The sequence below is a fragment of the Phascolarctos cinereus genome, unplaced genomic scaffold (genome assembly GCF_003287225.1).
Source record: "Phascolarctos cinereus isolate Bilbo 61053 unplaced genomic scaffold, phaCin_HiC Scaffold_726;HRSCAF=1367, whole genome shotgun sequence".
In the NCBI taxonomy this organism is placed as follows: domain Eukaryota; kingdom Metazoa; phylum Chordata; class Mammalia; order Diprotodontia; family Phascolarctidae; genus Phascolarctos; species Phascolarctos cinereus.
In genome coordinates, this window is record NW_027556098.1 from 98,440,686 (window position 1) to 98,463,789 (window position 23,104).

The window sequence follows — 23,104 nt, forward strand, 5'->3', positions numbered from 1 at the left end:
AAAAAAAAAAAAAGACACTGAATCAGAAGTAATGAGTTTAAGTCTAGCTTTGATATTAGTGATCTGGAGCAAGTCTCTTGAATTTTCTGAGTCTTGGTTTTCCCTGGGGTAGTAGTGCTTATGCTATCCACTTGATAATACTGTTCAGAGTTCAAATGTGTTGTTTGTAAAGGGTTTAACTTAAAGTCCCATATAAATGCTATTTTAAATGATTTTTTACAAGTCTAAAATGAAGCTTTCATAAGTAAACCTGTGAAGTTTGATTGTTTTGAGTTCGGCCTTGAGCCCTGATTCTGCCATGTAATATAACAGCGATCTCTTTCAGCTCCTTGCCATCTACAAATTGGAGAAGCATGTGTTCCAAATCCTCATCCAAGCAAAAGATAAAAACATTGAGTACAACGGTCTTGTGATGATGCTAGAGACCTTCTTCCATGTTGATACCACATTGAGGGCAATGCTGTTCTACCGGCAAAGTATCAACTGACGAAAATCAAGAAGGCAGGGGAGGTGACTATAGGAGTGACCATACATAGCAGCTGGTGCCAATGGTCCTAATGAGAGTCTCTTGCTTTGAGTTTGCCCATGTGCAATAGCTAAAATCAGAAGTACCCAGACCACTAAACCAGGCGTATTAGAGTCTACTATGAATTATGTGTATTGGAGAGAGTAAAAAGTTATGAGACCTCACTGTGTCACAGAGTGCAATCCTGAGGACTCTGGTTAACTGGTTACTCTGGTTACTTAGCAAGCTCTGGGCTCTCCTAGGGTGTCTGTTCATATTCTCCCGGGTTACATGCATCCCTTGAGCAGGGGCCGGGGGGAATGGGGAAGAACTTCTCTACTGGGTTGTGCTTTAATATGTATGTAGCTTTTAAACACAAAATCAAATGCTAAGCAATGAGCAACTCCAGTGTCACAAGGTCAGAAAGGGCTGTGTCCTGAAATATTCTGTGTGATCCTTTATTTTACGTCAAAGGTTGTGGACTATTATGGTGGCCATTCATCTTGGGATCCTGACACCATCTAATAATGACACCATTTTGTCCATAAGAACATTGTGAGACTTTACCTAAAGTCCTTTACCATTATTTATCAAATTTTATAAATAAAAGTCCAGTTATAGCTTCCTTTTCTTCTATATCTGAACTTCCAACTTAGAACTTCAGAAATAGTGTAGTTGGGGTCAAACCATACTTACGTATGAACATTATGTGTATTTACATACAGGTATATATGTATATTTACACATAGGTATATGTGTATATACATAAGTACATATAGGTATACATACATATATTCATCTCTCATATAGAGATAGATAGAGAAAGGTAGCTAGATAGATCTAGATAAATTGATCTGAGAGAGAGAGAAAGCGTAGATAGGTATCCCTCACTTTGTATAACTGATGTGTTTTTGAAAAGTTGTGCACAAACTGAGTTTTCATAAAGTGAATCATATTCTAAGTGTACTTTGGACTCAATCTTCTGGAAGAGTGAAGAATTTATAAACCCCTCTAAAGCCTCAAAAGGCACTTATCAGTGCTCAAGCCTGATGTTACAGGCACTGCACCAGGAGGACACATGATCAAAATTACTAGGGATCTATCCATGCGCCAACAAGCATTATTAACCTGATAGAATGTTCTCCAGAACTGATTACTGCTTCTAGGTTATCAGTGTCAAAATAATATGGATTATGTTTAAATGTTTATTAAAATTCTTATTCTTACCAACAGTAACAGTAGTAGTATGTAATAATAGTAATGGCAGCAATAATAATAATTAATATAGTAATATATTAATATAGTATTATAGCAATACAGTCTTGTAGTAATATAATATTAGTAATAATATAGAGTAATAATAAAATGCCCCTAATGTATCTGTTTTGAAAGAAGCTGAAAAAGAGCCATTGGGTAGGAGCAGAAAGAACAGAAAACAGTCTGTGGAACCCAAAGAAAGAACAATTATTTAGAAGGAATGTCTGTCCTGACAAAAATGGCAGAGATGCAGGATGAAGACAAAGAAGGATTTAGCAGTTAAATCTTTGGAAACCTGAGAGGAAACAATTTCGATGGATTGGTTTACTGTTTACAATGATAATCACTTCCATTTTCATATTGCTTTAAGGTCTGTTTGCAAAGCAGTACTTAAAGTTTTCTAATTGAAAATTTCATAGCTAGCCACTGACAACCCTCCAAAACAGCATCTTCCTGGACCCTGGAAGTGCCTTTGAAAAAAAATCACCAGAGTATTGCCCTATATTTTAGAGCTCTTCCCAAATGGCAGATATTTTACCTCTAAAATGAGGAAGATGAAAGAAAATGGAATTGTCTCAATTGTTCCATCGGTAACTCCTGACAGAGCTAACCTAAAAACTGAAACAGGTTAGTCAGCAGCCCAGTCCCTCCACAATCAATCCCACTCCAGCACCTGAAGGTGTGCTGGCTGTAACTACTGGACCCAGCCTTTGTCTGTTTCCATTTTAATTTATATTTATTCTAAATTTAACATACACCAAATAAAATTAGCATTTCCATATGCAAAGCAGACCAGAAAATAACGACTGTACACGAAACTGTGAATCTCAATTACACAGCAGTGTGTAATGGAACTCTTTGGCAATCTGTAGGTGAAGCCTACAGACCCTCTCTCTGAATTAAGTTTTAAAATAATTGAATGAAATGCTAAATTTCAGTTAAAAGCTAGTGAAAATAAAAATGCCATTTCCCCCCATTCAACTTCAGAGACCCCCAGAAATCTATCCACTGATCCCAAGAGACCCCTGGTCAAGAACCTCTTGTGGAGAGCTTGCTTTTCTTTTAAAGTCTATAATAAATTCAACATGTAACTTTCAAAACTGTCCAGTATGTCTTGATTCATTCTGGCGTTTCTTGTATTTTGGTCTCTTTTTAGTAGGGGAGAGGAAAGACTGTCCCGAGTTCTTCCTATCTATCTCCCACAACTCCCAAAATTTTTCTTGGGGAAAAAAAAATGAAAAAGACAAACAAAACCCTAGTTACAAATATGCATTGTCAAGTCATATAAATTTCCCCAATGGACTTGTCCAAAACCGTCTACATATGTAACTTGAGTCCGATGTCTCTGTCAAGAGGTGAGTACAACGCTTCCTTTGCTGGAGACCAGGCTTTTCAAGCTGTAAAACCAAAGGTGCAGCACATGGGAGGAGGTGGGAGCAAGAGAGTAAGGGAGGGTGGGCGGAAATAATACTGAAAAACACAATACAAAACTACCAAAACTGGGCTCAAAGGAGAACATTTCAGAGGGGGAAATAAATATAAGTAAACACTGATTTTGCAAATGGAGAAAGAAGTGAGCTGTAATGTATTTTGCCAAGGAAGAAAGAGAACAAAAACCAGACGAAAAGGTAGCAAGACAACTAGAACTGGAATCAGAAGACCAGGGCTCAAATCCCACTCACTACCTGTTACTTGGGCTACATCATTACCTTCATTTCTTTATCTGTCAAATGATAGGGTTGCACTAGTTGATCTCTCAAGTTTCTTCCAGATCTAAACTAAGATCCCATGATGGTTTCAGTCTATGCTGTAGATGTCAAACTATCAGTCTTAACACAATGCCTTATGTGAACTGCTGAACAAAACAATATAAGTTGGCAAAGGTTAAACCCTCCTTGACTTCCTCCTGGCAAATCATCACATTATCATTCTATCTACCTCCTGCCAATATAAATCTCAGAATATCACTCTGACAGATAAATAAAAAATGTATTGGAACTCTTAACAACTATCACTTGATATATGTAATTTAGGGGAATAAAATCTAATTTTGTACAATTTGTCCCCAAAAAAGAGATAAATCCGCATTTCTCCCTTACTGGCTTAAGTCATTTTTTTTTTACCCAAGCTCACTTACAGGGATAATTAAATTTGAAAAGATCAAATGTATTGATTGAGCTAGGGGTCCCCAGGTACTTGCTATAAGAATGAAACTGATGAAAAGGAAACATCATTTTGGTATTTATTAATGCATGGGTGGACAGATTTATAGGGAAAGTCTCAGGCCTGGTGGAGTTCATTTTTTAAAATATGATCTGCAGTACAGTCAGGAATCAAGGGTAAAAGCCTTTGAGAAATCCACTGGTGTGCTGGCTACAGAAATCTATAATTTTTAATATTAACATCTGTATGAGAGATCAAAATGCGCCAGGATATCAACACTTTTTTGGAAAAGTCTTTTTTTTCTTCCTATGAAAAAGTAGGCACTATGGAAAAAAAAGACATATTAAACATTCAAAGTTGCCAAACTAATGATTTCTTGGCTCTACATGCGTGGTTAATCTGGTCAAACTTTATGACATGCAAAATAAATCATTATTAAGCTCTCTATATCAAATGATATACAAACCATATGTATGCACGCATGTGTCCCTAGATAGATAAGAGGACAGGTCAGTATTTCTAAATATCTATGATACCTTCCACGAGAGTATTCCTTCCAATGTCTCAAATCACAGCCATTAGCAGCCAACCCCCAGTAAACGGTTTCATGAGTTGTCTGTGCAAAAGAAATTCAGCCACTGTTTGGCTGACCTCTCCGTGGTAAATCTTTCCAAACCCCACTATACTACTCCTAAGACAACAACCATATAATATATTTCTGGCCCATATTTGAAACCTTTCCAAATAGGTAATTTGCCATACTTTACAATCTTTCTGGCAAAGCCTTTGAATCCCTGGAGTTACTGACATTCTATGAAGAGGCATCACAGTAGGAATTCAGTGTACTTGTACACATGCACATACATGAGTAACGTACTGCCCCTTTTGTATGTAAGAAGTTTGGTTGTTTTTTGAAAGGGGCAGAAAATGAGCTTATTGTGTAAAGAAGATGTATGAAGTCAACTTGTGAAGGGTGTAAGGAATTTCCCCCTCTACTTTATAAAGCCTGCCTTTGAAAAGGTGCAAAAAGAGGCCTTTTGTGTAAGGAAAAACTGAAAAAAAAAATCACATGAAAATAAAAGTAATTTTCAAATAAAATGACAGAGACACAGACATTTAGGAAGACAAAACAAAACTTAGAAGACCTGGTGGAAAGAGGATAAGAAATGCCTGAGGTTCTGGGCACTATAATTCCTCAGTTCATTTGCATGTGATTAATTCAATTAGAGTTTGAGAGGCTAAAACATATCAAAGAGTAAATTAAATAACTATTTAGAGGCTATTAGATGATTAAATAAGGACTGGTGGCTTCATAACTAGCAGAAAATTGGATTTTGTCAATTTGACCTTATAAGGACAAGATAAGTTTTGAGTACCTGGAGGCTCTTATCTGAGTCACTGAAGAAACCAGAAAAAAAGGAGGAACCTAATGGAAAGAAATGAATTGTGAAGACAACACAAGGCAATAACTACTACAAGAAAGTCGGTTTACAGAAAAGTTTTAGCTGCTGCGATGGAAGATGGCTGATTAGCTGCAGGAAGTTGAAGCTCACTGAATTTAGAAAACTGAATTCTGCTTTTTATTCTCCAGCACCAGAGCCTAAGAAAGGTGTAACCTCTCAGAAATGCTAACTGCTCTCTACTTTGGGTTTAATGAAGAGAAACACAAGGGAAAAGATAAATTCTATATTTGTTTTGCTCTTAAAAGAAGCTGACTCAACATTACAAATATCCTGTTGAGTGAAGACCTTGCCGGGCCTGTCTACATTACCCAGAGAGTCAATCTGAGGAGCTTCACAGTTCTCTACCTTAAAGAACACTGTCTCAGTGATCTCTAAAGAGGGATTGTGAACCAAAAGATATTTTCACTACCTCATCAGTTAGAGAATAGGAAAGAAGCAGATATGCCTTACAGGAGAGCAGGGAGGATAAGAACAGGTACAGTTAGAAAATAATTTTGTGAGGTATAAATTCTTCATGAAAAGACCAAGGACATAAAAGCCTACAGTCCAGAGTTGTGAGTATATCAATTGCCCTAAGTGTCTTCTTGCTTCTTGCTAGGTTTCTATAAGCATGTTCACAATTTCTCCCCTGGATACTGTGCGCATAGGGAAATATAACTTGGACTTATGTGCAGACTGTAATTTGTTGACAATTGCTGCATTTGCTCTATATTGAGCAATGGTGATGTCCTGATTATACTTGCTTTTGCCTTACTGTTAAGTAACCATTTTCTAATTACTAATTACTATTAAGTAATCATTTAAGAGTTAATGGTAAAGTGGAAAGGACCTATTTGTACAAAAATATTTATGGTGGCTCTTTCTGTGGTGGGCAAGAATTGGAAATTGGATATGCCCATCCATTGGGGAATGGCTGAACAAGTTGTGTGTGCTATAAGAAATGATGAGCAGGCGGATTTCAGAAAAACTTGGGAAAGACTTATATGAACTGATGCAATGTGAAGTAAGCAGAACCAGGAAAACATTGTACACAGTAACAGTAATACTGTATGATAATCAGGTGATCAATGAATGAATCTACTCAGGCCTGCTAATGTAAGTGCAGGTTGGGGTGAATGAGCCAGCCTAGACATAGAGTAGGATGATATGATCTTTGCAATAGGCAACATTATCTGGGCATAGCAAGTGTACTACACAGGTGTTATAGTTGCAAATATATGTTGCTATATAATCACACATGAGGGTCAATGGTGTGGTGGATAGGAAGCTGGTCTCACAGTTAGGAAGTCCCAGGTTCAAGCCTTACCTCTGATATATACTAGCTTTGTGACTCTGGGGCACTCTTGATAATAAGACACTTAACCTCTCAGCATTGCCAGACAATTCCCTAAGACCATAAATTGCAGAGCAGACCCAGATCTCAATAGTGGAGGAACTTCCTCCCTGAAAGTTCCCTTTGTCAATGAAATCACAAGTCCACCCCATACCCCTCCCCCCAAAAAGGGAACAGTTACAAACATATATAATTTAAATTCATCTGACAAATGAGATGTATAAATGAATTATAGTCTTTCAAAGAAACTTCCATACAACAGCCAAAGAACCTGAGAAGCACTAAAGTTAAAAAACAAATTCTCACTTTTGTTGATTATCTTATTTAATGGGTTTCCAGAACAGTACCACCATTGAACCACCATTACCGCCAAATGTTTGTCGTACATGATTACTTTTTAGCAACCCTCCCTGCCAATTCAATTTAATTTTGTTTACATTGTAAAGGTCCCTGCTATCAAAATCAATTTCCTCACCTTGACAAAAATGTCATTTTTTTGGCTTTCAAACCCATTGGTTTGAAAATGAAAATCTCTATGAAGATAATTTGAAGGAAATGCAGTTACCTAGGTCTGTAGAGGCAGTAAGACAGATGCTTGGTTTGAACTCTTTTTGTCTGGATGAATATCCTCATCCGAGGGTCAAAATACAACACAGATGTGTAGGCTCTGAATGACCATCGTTCTGGGAGACTGGAATATAAAGCATTGAAGACCATAATCAGAGGGAGTAATGTGAACATCACTTGAAGAAAAAAGAAAAATCTGATGTACAATAAAGGAATATGCTGTGTGAGTTTACAGAGGTCACTACTGGAAGCTTCAGTGCATTAAAGAGACATTTGGCTAATGGGGCTTCAAACACTAGACATTTCTGTAACTCTCCAATACTTCATTTAGCACCCCTCTAAATGTCTAACATGGCACAGATGATAAATGGTGCACTCACATTTGAACTATTATTGAACTTCTCTAATGAACAGTCATCTGATTCTGGGTAAAAAACTTATCTTCTAGCATGCCAGAAAGGAACGACTGGTTTGGTTCTGGGTAGAATGGCAACCAGAGCAGAGTAACATTGGCTGGGCTGGAGGGTGACATTCCAGTGGCTCAGCTGCCACTAAGGCATAAAGGATTGCCCTTCCCCCTTTTACATGTACCCTCTACAGGGCATTTTTGCATTTTCTTCCCAAAATGGATCATATAAAAGGCTGGGGTCTGTGCCTGATTTCATTGGTCTAAAAAAGTCCCAGTGAAGAAAGTCCTTGTAGATCAGGAATTAATAGTGTCTTTGAGAGCTGCCTGGAGCATTGACCCACATAACTATGTATCAGAGGAGTCACTTGAGCTCAGGTCTTCCTGACTCAGAGGCCAGCTCTCTATCTACCAGCCTTTCAGTCCCAATCTATATTACATTTTACTACTTTATATGTGTTTGTATTCATCCATTTTATATTTATGATGTGTATTTTTGCACATGTATATCTTTTTTCCTTAACATAAGTGCTTTATAAGCAGTGATTCTCTTTTTCTTTTTTATTCATTCTTCCCTCCCTCCCTTTTCCTCCCTCTCTCCCTTCCTTCCTTTTTTCTTTCCTTTCCTTTTTTCTTTCTCCTTCCTTTCCTTTCCCCCCTCCCTTTTTCCCTTCTTTCCTTTCGCCCCTCTCTCCCTTCCCTCTTTTCCTTCCTTTTTTTCTTTTCCTTTCTTTCATTTCATTCTTTCTCTTTTTCAATTCCTTTCTTTCCTCCTCCTCCTCCTCCTCCTTCTTCTTCTCCTCTCTCTCTCTCTCTCTCTCTCTCTCTCTCTCTCTCTCTCTCTCTCTCTCTCTTTCTCCCCCCCCCTTCTCCACAGCACCAAACACAAAACCTAGCACATAACAGATGCTTAATAAGTACTTGGTGGTTGATTTAAACAACCTACATGGAGTTGAATACAACCAAAGTTAAAATTATCAGAATGCTGAAAAAAGGAGCTAATTAAAATTTCATAACTTGTTCCATTTATGAACTATGAAGTAGCTAACCAGATTTTCATCTCTGTTTAAAATATATCTAAGCAAAATGTCAACACAAAGAGGTAGCTTAAGAGAAAAGTTATAAACCATTTAAAGTAATGAAAATGGTTCTCCCAGCCATAACTATGGCATTGCTAGGTAACACTATGCTAATAATCATTCAAAGCTATGATTTTCATTGTGTTCCTAAGTTAGTTCAGATAGGGCATATGCTAGAAACACTATGCACTACTTTATAACTGTCAATTTAGGAACACATTGGCAATAAGGAAATTCATTTCCAAATATTACTTAGCAAACAATTTCATAATATTGTCTGACATTATTCTAAAGCCTGTCTATACCTTTGAAGGGGTTAGTCTGTTTATCTGAGATCTTGAGATGGAGCAAGTTCTGAGAAAACAGTAGACCCCATGGGAATGGAGCAGTAGGTTTCTTAGGGACATGCCTTCTTTCTTTCTTCTTCTCTCTTTCTTTTTCTTTCTCTCTCTCTTCCTTTCTTCTTCTCTTATTAAAAATTTTATTTTCTCCCCCTCCAATCTATACCCCTATTGAGGAAAAACAAGAAAAACAAAACTCCCATAATACAATCAAGCAAAATACCACGTCTAAAAAACGTCTCATTCTGCTTTCTGGGTCTACTCCTTCTCCTCTCTGTTCCTGTTTTCTTCCTTTTCCCCTTTTTCTATAAAGCTATACTCTGGTATCACATAATAAAATCCAATGAGAAGAGCACAGATGCTTAAGAATACGGCTATGAAACTTCATGACTGATCATAGAGACCCTAACCAGCTATTTGGACTTGAATGATGCAGAAGGACCCAACAAGCAAAGTTCCCAAAGAGGAGAGGGAAGGATTGGTACTTCTTCAAACTCCATCTTTTCTTCACTTTAATGGAGATCTGAAAAGCTCTCTACGAACTTAAGGGGAATAGAAACCATTTCCAGATGTAGTAAGAGTCAGCATTCTGTTCTTATATCCTTGGGGAAGGCCCTCAGACTTCAGAAGCTAGGAGCTAGTGTGTCCCAGGGCATCTTGAGGATCTAGAAGTCCCTCAGGCAACTCAGTTTCAACATTCACTAAAAGCCTACAATGTGCTTTTACTTGTAAGCACTATACCGGGTACTGTGGAGAATGGCGATGGTTAAAACTGACCCTCTGCTCTAAAGGCATTTAGACGGTACAGTGGATAGTACATTGGACTTACGGTCAGAACGACCTGAATTCAAATTCAGCCTCAGCTACCTACTAGCTATGTGACCCTGGGCAAGGGGTCCTTGACTGCCTCAGTTCCTTCATTTGAAAAATGGGGGTGATAATAGCACCTAACACCCAGGGTTGTTGTGAGAATAAAATGTGCTCTATAAAAGCTACTTATCATTGTTATTATTATCAAGAAGCTAACAAGCTCAACAGAGAGAAAGGACATAAATATGTAACAGTAGAGCTATACTACCTATAATAATAATGTACAAGGATATGGGGCTTGGGAGAGTTACAAACTCAGTGCTACATAGTACTGCATTCACTAACCTGTCTTTCAACCTAAAGACCCCCAAATCAGATAACTAGGGCTTGACTCTTTCCTCTACAGCCTGGGGGCTGCTGTCAATATAGGATGGACAGAGGTGGAGGGGCAAGTAGCTGGTACAGTGGATAAAGTACTGGGCCTAGTGTAGGAAGACCTGAGCTCAAATCTGGCCTCAGACACTTAGTAGCTGTGTGATCTTGGGCAAGTCACTTCACCACCTCAGTTCCCTCATCTATCAAATGAGCTGGAGAAGGAAACGGCAAACCATTCTAATATCTTTATTAAGAAAACTCCAAATGGGGTCATGAAGAGTCAGACACAATTGTAATGACTGAACAACAAAGAGAAAGGAAATAGAAGAAACATGGTAGCCATGGGTCAGAATCAAATCCATAATGCTATCGGTGTTTCTGAACTTGAAACCCAATTTCAACAATGGAGAGAACTTACATAAAGCATTTTTAAAGCATAAAGCTCGATATAAATAATGGCTATTGCTGTTGTTGCTGACCTGTTCCTTAAGATCAGGTCCCCACCCATGCTCTAGTTCTGTGATTAGGTCTCCTGCTGCCTAATCCTGCCATTTAGGTCTCTGTCCTGGTTTCCTGCATGGTACCCCAATCCTTCAATGACAGCAGTCCTGCTTCACACACCTCGGCTCGAGACCAAGTCCTGCTTATGGGATGGCAGACAGCCATGATGCTAGCGGAGCCTCATTCTTTCTCATCTGAAGAGGTCTGTCCTGTCCCAGAGGCAGGGGCTAGGGTTTCAAGCATGTCTCATAAATTGATATTCAATGACCTAATGACTACATGTCTAGAACCAACCTGTTCTGATTTTCCCCTCTAGTATATGGCACCAGTGGTAATATCCACCACCAGTTTTCTTCAAAGTCCTTATTAGTAGAGCATACTATTATTTGGGGGAATATCAAAATCAATAATCAATGCCACCACAGTAGGAAGGATGGGTCAGTTCAACATCCAGATGACCAAAAGGGAAGAACAAGAGAGTGTGGAAAAAGAAAAAAACATTAACTGAAGCAAGGCCTAAGCCCATCATTCAGAAAGGTATATTAGATAAAAACATCTGAATTATGAAGTTATCATTCCATACCCCCAGAGGCAGTGTGGTGAGACAGACAGACTACCTGGACTTCAAGTCAGGAAGACCTGGGTTCAAATCCTGCCTCCGACAATTAATAACAGTGTGACCTTAAGCAAGTCACTGGGCCTCAGACAAACTTCTCAGAACTCATCCACTAAGTCACAGGTAAATTGTAACATGCACTGATGCAGGAGGGCTCTCACCTGAACTGCCTGACCCCAGCACAGAATTATCAACTATTGATCTAATTCCATAACCTTTGGCCACACCAACCCACAAACCACTGATACCTAAGAGGATTGCAATAGGCATTCGTGGAGGGAGTGGCCACATCGATAAAATCAAGATCTTTCAAAGGGTTCAAGTCATAGTGACTGCCAACATGTATTGTGGAATTCCAAATGTCATTTATAGAGACAACTTCTTTGCAGCTGCTATCCAGTCTAAGCTAACTATATATTCAACATATTATTTTATATACCTAACTTTGCTTTGCCTCAGTTTTCTCACCTGTAAAGTGAGGATAATAATAGCACCTACCTCCTAGCATTGGTGAGAGGATAAAATGAGATAATATGGGCAAAGGGCTTTGCAAATAATGCACTATACACATTCTAGCTATTATTATTGTTAATGTATGTAAAATAGAACAAAAAAACTTGAGCTCCAGCTAGTTTTAAATTCTAAGGTGACTAGAAGCAGACCATATAATAATTTAATAAAAATGTGTTCTATTTCACTGCATCTTAACCATAACAATGACCTATATTAGTAACTACTAGGTAGATTTCTTTCATTGCAAATCTAATGAAGTTAATATCAGAAAAAAAATAATTTGGGCAACAAGGTTATTGAGGGAGTAGAGCACTTGCTCTTGAAGTCAAGATTGACATTTGAATCCAGACTCAGATCCTTACCAGATGCACGACACTGAACACATCTGTTAAACCTCTCTCAGCCTCAAGTTTCCTCATTCCTAACATAGGGATAATAGAGCAATCACCTCACAGAGCTGTTGCGAGGGTACAATCAAATAATTTATGTGAATTCCTTTGTAAACATTAAAGGTATAAAAAAGTTTTTGATGATGATGATTTGTTAAAATCATTAAGATGGCTACCAACTTTAATGTTGCTAAGAAAGTCTCAGTCTACAGCAGAATGACCCAGGAGCTTCCTAATCTAAAGATTGTTCCCTAAAGACTGAGTTCCAGCTGAAATAAGCTTGAAAGTCCAATTTTATGAAACTGGAATGACATGTTCCCATGTAGACAAAGGAACTCTTTTCAAAATCAACAGGAACACACCAGCCATAACAGGAACTGTAAATTACACAATTCTAAGGTCTAAGTCTTGTTAGAGGCATATGTAGAATTGATCCTAAAAAAGAAAGTTAGACTTGATGGAGAAGAGAGAATATGAGAGAAAGAGAGAGAGAGAGAGAGAGAGAGAGAGAGAGAGAGAGAGAGAGAGAGAGAGAGAGAGAGAGAGAGAGAGAGAGAGAGAGAAAAAGAGAGAGGGGGGGGGAAGAAGAAGAAGGAGGAGAAGGAGGAGAAGGAGGAGGAGGAAAAAGGAAGAAATAGAGAAAAGGAAGAGAAAGAAAGGAAGGAAGGGAGGGAGGGGGAGGAAACAAAGAAAGGAAGAGAGAGAGAAAGATAAAGAAAGGAAAGGAGAGAAAAAAGAGGAATGGAGGAAGGAAAGAAGAAACAACAGAAAGAAGAGAGAACAAGGAAGGAAGGACAGAAGGAAGGAAAGAAGGGAGGAGGGAAGGAGGGAAGGAAGGAAGGAATCATTTCTGTCTCACAAAAATAGGAACAGATTGAGAGAAGAATTCTATTCAGTAAAAAGATTAAACAACCTTTTATTTTAAGTTCCTAATTTTAGTCTGAGGGAGCCTAGCAATAAGAAGAGAGTGCAGATAAAAGGAGAAAACAATTAGAAACTTGAAAATCACGGTGAATTGAGGCTGAGGGAGCTAAACATTTTCAGTGTTGAAAGATTCCTTGTGAATTAAGTGTGAGGTGGAAGTCCTGTATGTATGTATACCCAGAGGACAAGGGATTGCTGATAATCTGCAGCACCACTGTGAAACTGCTTCCAGGAGTCCCTGAAGGTACCACACCTGCCCAAGTACACCTGGGCACACATGACATTGGGTCCCCTGGACCCTCTCAGCATCAGCTTGACTTCACAAATCCCAATCTCTACTCTTGATTTTGGACATTTCTTAGACTAATAAACATTGATCATGCTTAGACAATTCAACTTCATTAGGACCATAACACTGGGAAAGCTAGAGATAACAAACTTTCTAAAATTTAACAATGTTTAAACCTTGAACAGGCAGCTAGGTGGCGCAATGGATAGAGCTCTGTGAGGAGTCAGGAAAACCTGAGTTTCAATCCAACCTTAGACACTAGTTATGTGACCCTGGGTGCCTCAGTTTCTTCATCTGTAAAATGAGCTGGAGAAGGAAATGACAAACTACTCCAGTATCTTTGCCAAGAAAACCCCAAATGGGGTCACGAAGTACCAAACATGACTGAGAAAATACTAAACAACAACAAAAACCTGGCACAACATGAAGGCTTTACCTATGGCTCTATGGGGTTTTTTTATACTTTTTCTTTCTATGGCAATTAACTCCTCTGTGGTTTAAGAAGTGGCTGGCTTCATAAACTCTCTAAAAGGACCTTCTTTTCCAAGAGTTAGCTGTCAAATTATCCCTTCCATAACGCATTTGTTCTGTATTGCTGGTGTGGAAATGCCATGGCATTCTGACAGGTTAGAAGACTGGTCCTCCTAGCTTTTAGATAGCATGAAATATCGGTTTGGGAGTCAGCTCTTCAATAGAAGGGGCAGGGGGGTTGGGGACAGGTGGTAATGGAAATGCTAGTAAAATAACGCCAGGCATCCCTTCTGTCCTTGGCATTTTGATACTGGCATTAGGGTCCCCAGCATTATTACAGCAGCAATTTAACTAGATATCATTTCAAATAGAACAAGCAGTCTGAGTTAGGAACCGGGCAAATTCCACCAACTGGAGTTATTATAAAGAAAATGCAAGTTGGGGCAGAAAAGGTAAAGACAGTAATCAAAAATACATGATAGACCAGATATGAAATAATTTTCTTCTACTCTTAGCTACTCTTTATTCGACTACAACAAATACTTTTTGGAACCATTCAAAATTCTTGCTTTAGACAAGACCAAAAGAGATCTATTTAAGAGACAATAACTTTGGGCTATATACATAGTACAGAATCACAGCTAGTTACTATTAATATTATTAGCAATAATAATAACAGTTAATATCTTTATGTTGTTTATTATGTACATTTGATTCATCTAGATCTCTATTAGGCAAGGGACCTAAATTCTACTCTCTAATTGTCCTTGATTCACTGGTCCACAACGAGAGGCAACGATATATAGAGAATGGATTTAAAAGTCAGGAAGAACTCTGGTATATACTGGCTCTATGACCCTGGGTAAGTGACTAACCTCTCAGTGCTCTAGGCAACTTTCTAAGACTATAAATTGAAAAAAAAAAAGTGCCAATCTATGTTAGAGGGAGTGTTCCCACCTAGTAGTTCCTTATACCAATTAAATCTCAGTTCTATTACCTAACTCCCTCACTGGTCAACAAAGAAGTTAGAAGGTTGGCAGTCATCAAATACTTAGGAACACTGTAGCTCTAGTTTAAACAAACAAATAAAAAAACCGTATAACCCAGTCCAGCCCTATACCCCCTTACTCTCAAATACTTAAGCAGATCTCTGATCTCATCAATTTGAAAGTTCCTTTCAATATCCAACCTATCCATGATTGCCCATCCTGGAGAGGTTCTTTGTTCATACACTCCGATAAACTCCCAAAAGGAGGGAGGCCTTCCTTGGTTTTTCCTAACATCAGGAGGCAACACTCAGACCATCTATCTATCATTCCTCACCCTCATCACTAGACTATAAGGTAGTGGCCATAGTGGGAACATGACCTATGACTCCACAGAGAATGTAAACTACCTTGAGTAAATATAAACAGCAAAAGAAGCTCCAATTATCTCCTGGGAAAACTTGCACATGGCCCTGGGCCATCCCTGGCACTAAGCCTTCTTTGTTCTGTTTCTATATAATATCTGACCTGGTCTGGGGTTGGTGCAGGGATCCATTATACCATTCTGTCTTCATAAAACCAAGGATGAGGGCTTGTTTGTCCTCACAAAAGGCAAATTAAAAAACTCCCTAAAGAAGAACCAATCAGGAATTACTTTCCCACTCAGACCCCACAATGTAGAGCATCCATCCCAAGTATAGGCACAAATCAGCATCAATGCATCTTCCCTCACCTCTCACAAGCCAGGAAATAAAAGCTACTATGTGATAATCAGAAATAATTCTTTCACCAAGCCCCAGGAGTATGGATTAGTATGAGCAGGGAAATGAGTAGCATCCTAGTCTGGACCTAAGTTTGTTGATAGAAAATCAAGTTGAACAAGACATGTAGTAGACAGACCACTGAACTCTATGGATAGAGTCAGCAAGAGCTGAATTCAAGTCCCTCTAATTGAAGAGCATCTGTCTCATGGAGAATGGCTTAAAATTGTGCTAGGACTTTTGGCATACTGTGTGGCTGTGCTGTCTGTGCACACACATACATAATTTTGCAAAACTGAAAATGTTATCTATATGTTAGTGATAATTACTATTCCTCTGAACTCTCAGAAAGTAAAGACTACTGTTCAAGCATTATATAATAAGCACAATTAGAGTTAGCTCCCTGAAATTTATCTGGATGCTCATACGATTAAATCCAAACTTCAAAGTCTGTTATGCTCTCCACAATCTGGCTCAAACTTCAAATCACCAGGCATTTATTAAGCATCTGTATGTGCCAGGTGCTGTGCTAAGAGTCAGGAATATAAAGAAAGGGGAGGACAAAAAGGGAATTCATAGGCTAATGGTGAGCGCTAACTTCACAACACGCTCCTCTACACATCCAAATGTTATGGACTTTCAGGCTGACACAATGGAATGACTATTTGCTTTAGAGTAATGGACCTCTGTTCAAATCCTGCTTTGGTGCTTACCACCTGTGGGCAAATCACTTCTCTTTCTCCTGGCTGCAGTTTCTTCATCTTTAAAAAAAAGTCAAAAAAAAAAAAGGTGACTGGGGAGGGGAGCTGAACCAGAAGAACACTGAAGCCTCTTCTAAATCTATGACGCTATAAACACATCCTTGCCAGGATCGCTATGTGGCGCCATAGTGCAGAGAGTGCTTGGCCTGGAGTCAGGAAGAATAGGAATTCAGATACTTAGTAGCTGTGTGACCCTGGGCAAGTCATTGAACCCTATTTGCCTCAGTTTCCTTTTCTGTAAAATGAGCTGTAGAACAAAATGGCAAACCATTCCAGGATCTTTGCCCAAAAAACCCAAGTGGGGTCACGAAGAGTCAAATATGACTGAAACAACTGAACAACAACATGAGCCCACCATGACCAATTTATAAAAAAGTGTTATCACTCTCCTCTAAACCTAACATGTATCCATCACTTATCAGATTGCTGCCTTATAATATTTCTTATTTTTATCTTGTACTATTTTCTAAACTCTTGATTTTTTGCCATAACTACCTAACCAGACAGAAAGCCTCCTGAAGGAAAAAGCTACACACCGCTATACTTTGCAGTGATATACACAAAGGGGACATTCAACAAATATCACCTGAATGAAGGAATTATCTCTACTTGGTTTCTCATGTAACCTTTTTTTTTAAACACAATAAAAGAAATTTATGCCAGGAAAGGAAGCCAACTTTATTTTGCGTCCAAATATCTTACATTGTATTTTTCTTATACTTTTCTTTAATTGCCCAAATAAACACATTGTTGGATTAGAAATGCAGCAGGAAGCCCTGTCCTGATACCTTAACCCTTTTCTTTGACTCCCCTAAGAACCATAATTTCCAGATTGAAAAAAAAGTCTAAGTACATGAATAATTAAAAATCCCAGTTAGTGGAAAATATGAATAATCCACCTTTTGTATTTTGTATTGGGGCTTGACTGCCAACTCATTCTCCAAACCAAGATCACTACAGGAGCAGAGGCACAGAACAATACTCGTTCAAACAGAACTTCTGCAGGTGGACAGTTATTCCTTCCACACTGCCCCCCCTCCATTTCCTCCTCCATCAAAAAGGAATAAAATCAACCCCATCAATCTACTGAAAATCATTATTCACCTTTGTGTGACACTGATTAGGCTTTTATGCAGTTTTAGAAAAGCAAATAATTTCTCTAATTCTTCCCTCCCCATATTACTCAACTTAGGGAGGCCCACATACTCAAAATATTAGGCTATCTCAATATACTCTATTAATGTTACTTTTGCACAGCAATTTTATATATTAATTTTAGTAATAGGTTTTCAGTAAGTGGTAGACATGTAAGGCTTAGGTAGCAGGTTGAATAATCTGGGGTTTAAAGTCCTATTCTCCATGCTGCTACTTGCTGCCTTCTCTCCCAGCTCTGTTCCTGACTTTCCTGACTTCCAAACCATGCCTCTTCTTACTGCTGGTTCATACTGGAACTTTCCTGGGTGCCTGGGACCTCCTCACTCGGAACAGCTTACCATACCCATGCCTACCCACTAGAAACATATGCCCACTCCCTCTCTCCCCTTGAGGAATTACTCTTGAAGACTTCATTTTGTGGAGAAGCCCGGGTCGGCTTGCCTTCATTTCCCTCTTGGCCCTGTTTCTGACTCTCATGACTTCAAAACCATGCCTCCATGCCAAGTACTTCCATTACCCTCACACCATGGCCCCACTGCCACCCATTTTTCCAGCTTTTGTATGTGTGTTGTCCTTCTGGATTTGAAAATAAGCTTCCTGAGGACAGGAGTTGTCTTTTTTTTGGTTTTTGTTTGTATTTGTATCCCAGTGCTTAGCACAATGCCTGGCACATAGTAAATGCTTAATAAATGCTTGTTGTTTCCTCCTTCCTTCTTTCTTTCCTTTCTTCCTTACTCCGCCCCTCTTCTCTTCCCTCCTTCCCTTCCTCCTTCATTTCCTTCTCTCTTTCCTCCATTCCTTATTTCCTTCTTTCTTCTTTTGCTCTCTTTCTTCTTTCCTTCCTTCCTTCCCTTTTTTCATTTCTTTCTTCTTTCCTTCCTCCCAGCTATTAACTATAAAATAAATATAATATATATTCACCTTATAAGGTAATGTGAAAAATAACCAGAAGAAATCACTTCTAAAAAATAAAGTGTCTCTCATTTTGTTTCCTGTAATAGAGGAAAAGCTATATTATCTCCTTTCTAAAACCCATGCCTTCCAATCCTGTTCCCTTTTTCTCTCATTCATTCCCATCCTGGCTCTCCACTAACTTCAATCTCTCCTTCTCCCTTAGCTCCTTCTCTTTTCTAAAAAATATGCCTAGAGAAGACTCCACTATCTTTTTAAAGCAAAATAAAAAAGTCAGCTGACCCATTGCATTCTATGTCTATCACAGAATACCAGAATTGGAAGGGACCTTTAAAAGTTCTCTACTCTGACTACTTCCAAAAGCAGGAAACTGTGTATCAACACCTTTGACAAGTGGCTTTCTAGCTACCATTTAAAGGCTTATAGTGGTAGGGAATGTACTACCCGCTGAGGAATGCCCAGGAAAATTTTTGGAGAGTTCTAATTAATAGTAATCTCTTCACTATGATGATCCCAAATCTATCTCCATGAAACTTCCACCCCATAAACTGAGTTCTATCTCCTGAAGCTAAGCAGAAGCCCCATTCCTCTTTCACAGGACAATCTTTCAGACATGTGAACATAGAAAACTTAATTTCCCCTTAGTCTTCTTTAGGTAACACATCTATAATTCTTTTTACCAATTCTAATATGATATGGTATTGAGTCACCTCATCATTCTATTCATGCTTTCCTAAAACTGTTCATCAATGTCCCTTCTCAAGTGAACCACATAATATGCCAATGAATCTTTCTATGACAATGTCTGACCCGGTGCATGTCTGACCAGGGGAGAGTACAGTGCTAAGAGTACCTATCTCCTTCTGGGCATTATATTTCTACTTATGCAACTGAATGTTACATTAGCTTTTTTGGCTTCTACATTATACTGTTAAAGTATATTGAGTTTTAAATTCACAATAATTCCCAGGTCTTTTTCATATGAATTTGTCATCTTCATACCCCACCCAGCTACCCTGGATGGATGCTCAGGTGACTGATGACTCAGTGCAAACTGCCCTACTTAACTCATTACATCTACTAATTGGACCAGAAACCAGGTGATGCTTCACTATCCAGACATCTTCCCATCTATATGCCATTATGTATCTGGCTCAGCCAACGAGCATTTTTAAACCTCTTTCTCTGGACAGAGTAATCATATTATATCATATAATCATGATCAATCATAATGCTTCTGGAAAAGGCATTAACTTCCCTATATATCAACTCACCATCTCTGCTGCTTCACACGACAAAACTCCCTTCTCTGGAATTCCTTTATATATATGATGTATTTTATTTGAATGTAAGTTTCTGCAGGTCAGAAACTGTTTCTGTTTCTCTATTTGTATTCCTAGCACCTAACATACTGTCTGGAATATTTGTTTTTGTTCAGCTCTTTTTCAGTCATGTCCGACTTTTGGTAACCCCATTTGGGGGTTTTCTTGACAAGGAAACTCTACTGGAGTGTTTTGCCATTTCCTTCCCCAGCTCATTTTTACAGATGAGGAAACTGAGGCCAACAGGATTAGGTGACTTGCTCTGGGGCACACAAGTAATAAGTGTATGAGGGCAGATTTGAACTCAGGAAGATGAGTCTTCCTGACTTCAGACCCAGCATCCTATCCACTGTACCACCTAGCCTAGAATATAGTTAAGTGTTTAATATATTTTTTCATTTATTCAAACATTTCTTCCTTATCTTATATTTGTACATTTTAGACTAATCACAGAAATATAATAGAATTATATAATTAGTGAATAATTAGTGAAAAGAACATCTGGGGTCAAGGTTCAAATCTTGCCTCTGATACTTTCTATCTGTGTGACCTTTGTCAAGTCACTTGACCTCCACTGGCTTTAGTCTCCTCATCTGTGAAATATAGTTCAAAAAGATGGCCTCCAAAGTCTATCAATCTATGATCCCTACGATTTTACCTTTATCCTTAAGAAGTTCATCTTTCTGTATTCAGCCCCGCATTCCAGCTGCTGGATGTATTATTTCTGGATTCTAGATCTGTAATCTAACATTAACTTCAGATTATCAATAAACTGAATAAGCATGCCATTTTGTCTTCATCTATCTCTGATAAAAATGTTAATTAAAACCAGGTCAACTATGGAGCCTTGTGGCTCTCCACAAGTGACCTCCCTTCAGTCTGAATCAGTCAAATAAGCATCAAGTAAAAGCCTGGCACATGCAGGGGACTATGCTAGTTAGGCCCTGGGGAAAAAGAGACAAAGAAAAAGACATAGTCACTAGCTTAGGAGAACTTATATCTCATTGGGACTACAGTTATTTACCTATTTTGTGTCAGGCAAGCAAATAAAAAATGTACAAATTAAATGCAAAGTAACTAGAGAACCACGCCAAAATCAGGAAGACCTGATCAAATCTGGACTCAGACATTTACTAGCTGTTTGACCCTGGGCAAGTCACTTAACCCTCTTTGCCTCAGTTTCCTCCTCTGTAAAAAAATGAACTGGAGAAGGAAATGGAAAACCACTCCAGTATCTTACCAGGAAAACCCCAAAAGAGTAGGACACAACTAAAAAATTACTGAACGACAACTGGATCTTTGGGGCTTGTGTGGGGTGAATAGAGAGCCAAGAACTGGGAGAATCAAGAGAGGCCTGCTGTTAGGGGTGACACTACGCTCAGCCTTGACAGGAGCTAAATGCTTGGTGACTAACCTACTGGTTCTACTAGGCAGAGAAGAGGAAGGGGAACATTCCAGGAATGGGGGAAGATCTCATGGAATAAAATGGAGGCAGCAGATGCAATGTCAAGAATGGAAAAGAGCAAGTGCATAAAATTGGCTAGAATACACAGTGTGAGAGGAGGAATAATGAATAATCTTAATAGACAGAGAAGTTGGAGCTATAGTGTGAGATGCTTTAAATGGCAAACAGAGGAAATGGAGAGCCCTGGAGCAACTGAGAGCCGCTGAAGCTTCTTGAATAGAGAAATGACTTGTGCTTTAGGAATTTCATTTTAGCAGGTTTATAGAGAATGGAGAAGGGATAGGCTAGAGGAAGGGAGACCAAACAGGACGCTATTGCAATAGTTTAGATGAAAGATGAATAAGTTCTGAAAGACAATGGTTATAGTATGAATGTGTATATGTTGGAGGTAAGGGAGATAGGTGGAAGAAATGGATGTTAGAAATGTTGTGGAGGTAGAAACAACATGGCAACTGACTGGAGAGAAAGGGTTAAGTGAGACCAGAAAGTTAAAGATGACTCTTAGACTTTGAACACAGGTGATCAGAAGAATGGTGGTGCCCTCCACCAAAACCAAGAAGTAAAGAAGTGATGGGTTTTGGGGGGAAAATGGTGAATAAATTGGAGCATTTCAATGTGAAATGCCGATGGAAGATCTAGGTGGAAATATTAAGCACAGAGTTGGAAATGAGGGCCTGGAACTGTGGAGAGATATGTGGGGTAAACATCTATACTCATCTTCATAGAGTCATCTTCATAGAGACAGACTCGTGAGAGCTGATGAGATTGCCAAGAGGGAATGCAAAAAAGGAGAAGCAAAGGGCCCATGCCCATATATAAAGGGTAGACATTGATGATAACACTTCAAAGGAGACTGAGGATTGGTCAGGCAGGTAGGATGAGAACCATGGGAGAGCAGTGTCACAAAAACCTAGGGAGGGGACTATCCCAAGAATATCCAAAAAGAGGGTGATCAACATGGCCAAATGCTGCTGATGGACCACAGTAGCATGGTCAACAAGAAAAGGTCTTTGGATTTGGTAATAGAGAAATCACCAATGACTTTGGAGAGAACAGTTTCAGTTGCTTCGTGGAAAGAGGAGACAGATTGCAAAGGGATGACGTGAGTGGGAGGTGAGAAATTAAGAACATCACGAATAGACAGATTTGTCCAGAAGTCTGGCTGTGAAAGTAGGTTATAAAGGAAGGGAGAATTCCGGGCATGTTTGTAGTCAAGAAAGAAAGAGTTAGTGGAAGAGGAAGTTAGATTGAAAATTAGGGAGAGGGGATAATTAAAGCAACAATCTCCTAGAAGAAAAGTAACAAGAAGGGCATAGAGGACAGGAGAGGAGGACAGGCCAACTCTTCCTCTCAGAGCGGAGTAAATAATGAGGGATAATGCCAACGTCATTTGAAGACCAGAAATTGGCAAAAGAGGGAGCTCAAGATAGATGACCTCAATTTTTTTCCAGTGGAAGATGATGAAAGGTCCATTCCCAAGGAGGGACTGGAAGTAGCAGAGGTGGCATGAAGAGAGAAGACAATGTTCTTCCAAACTCAACAGGAAACTCTTAGGATCTGGTCTTTTAATTAGTTGTTGATCTCTCTGACTGCAATAATTCCAAGTCAAATTCTCCCCATCTTGTGCATGAGGATCCAGTAAAAACCTTTATCGAAGGCCTCCTTGAAATCCAAGGATACTTAATATGTTTGTGTCATTTCCCTGATTACTGAGCTAATAACCCTTCCAAAAGAGCAAAT

The 23,104-nt window shown here is 38.9% G+C and overlaps 1 protein-coding gene across 1 annotated transcript in view; it reads right to left on the minus strand.

Moving 5' to 3' along the window:
- MORC1 (MORC family CW-type zinc finger 1) overlaps nucleotides 1-23,104 on the minus strand; it is a 189,254-nt gene that overhangs the window by 128,060 nt on the left and 38,090 nt on the right. The window contains exon 9 of the mRNA XM_020999849.2: nucleotides 7,287-7,412. Within this exon, the coding sequence (XP_020855508.1) occupies nucleotides 7,287-7,412 (126 nt within the window). The remainder of the gene's footprint in view (nucleotides 1-7,286; nucleotides 7,413-23,104) is intronic.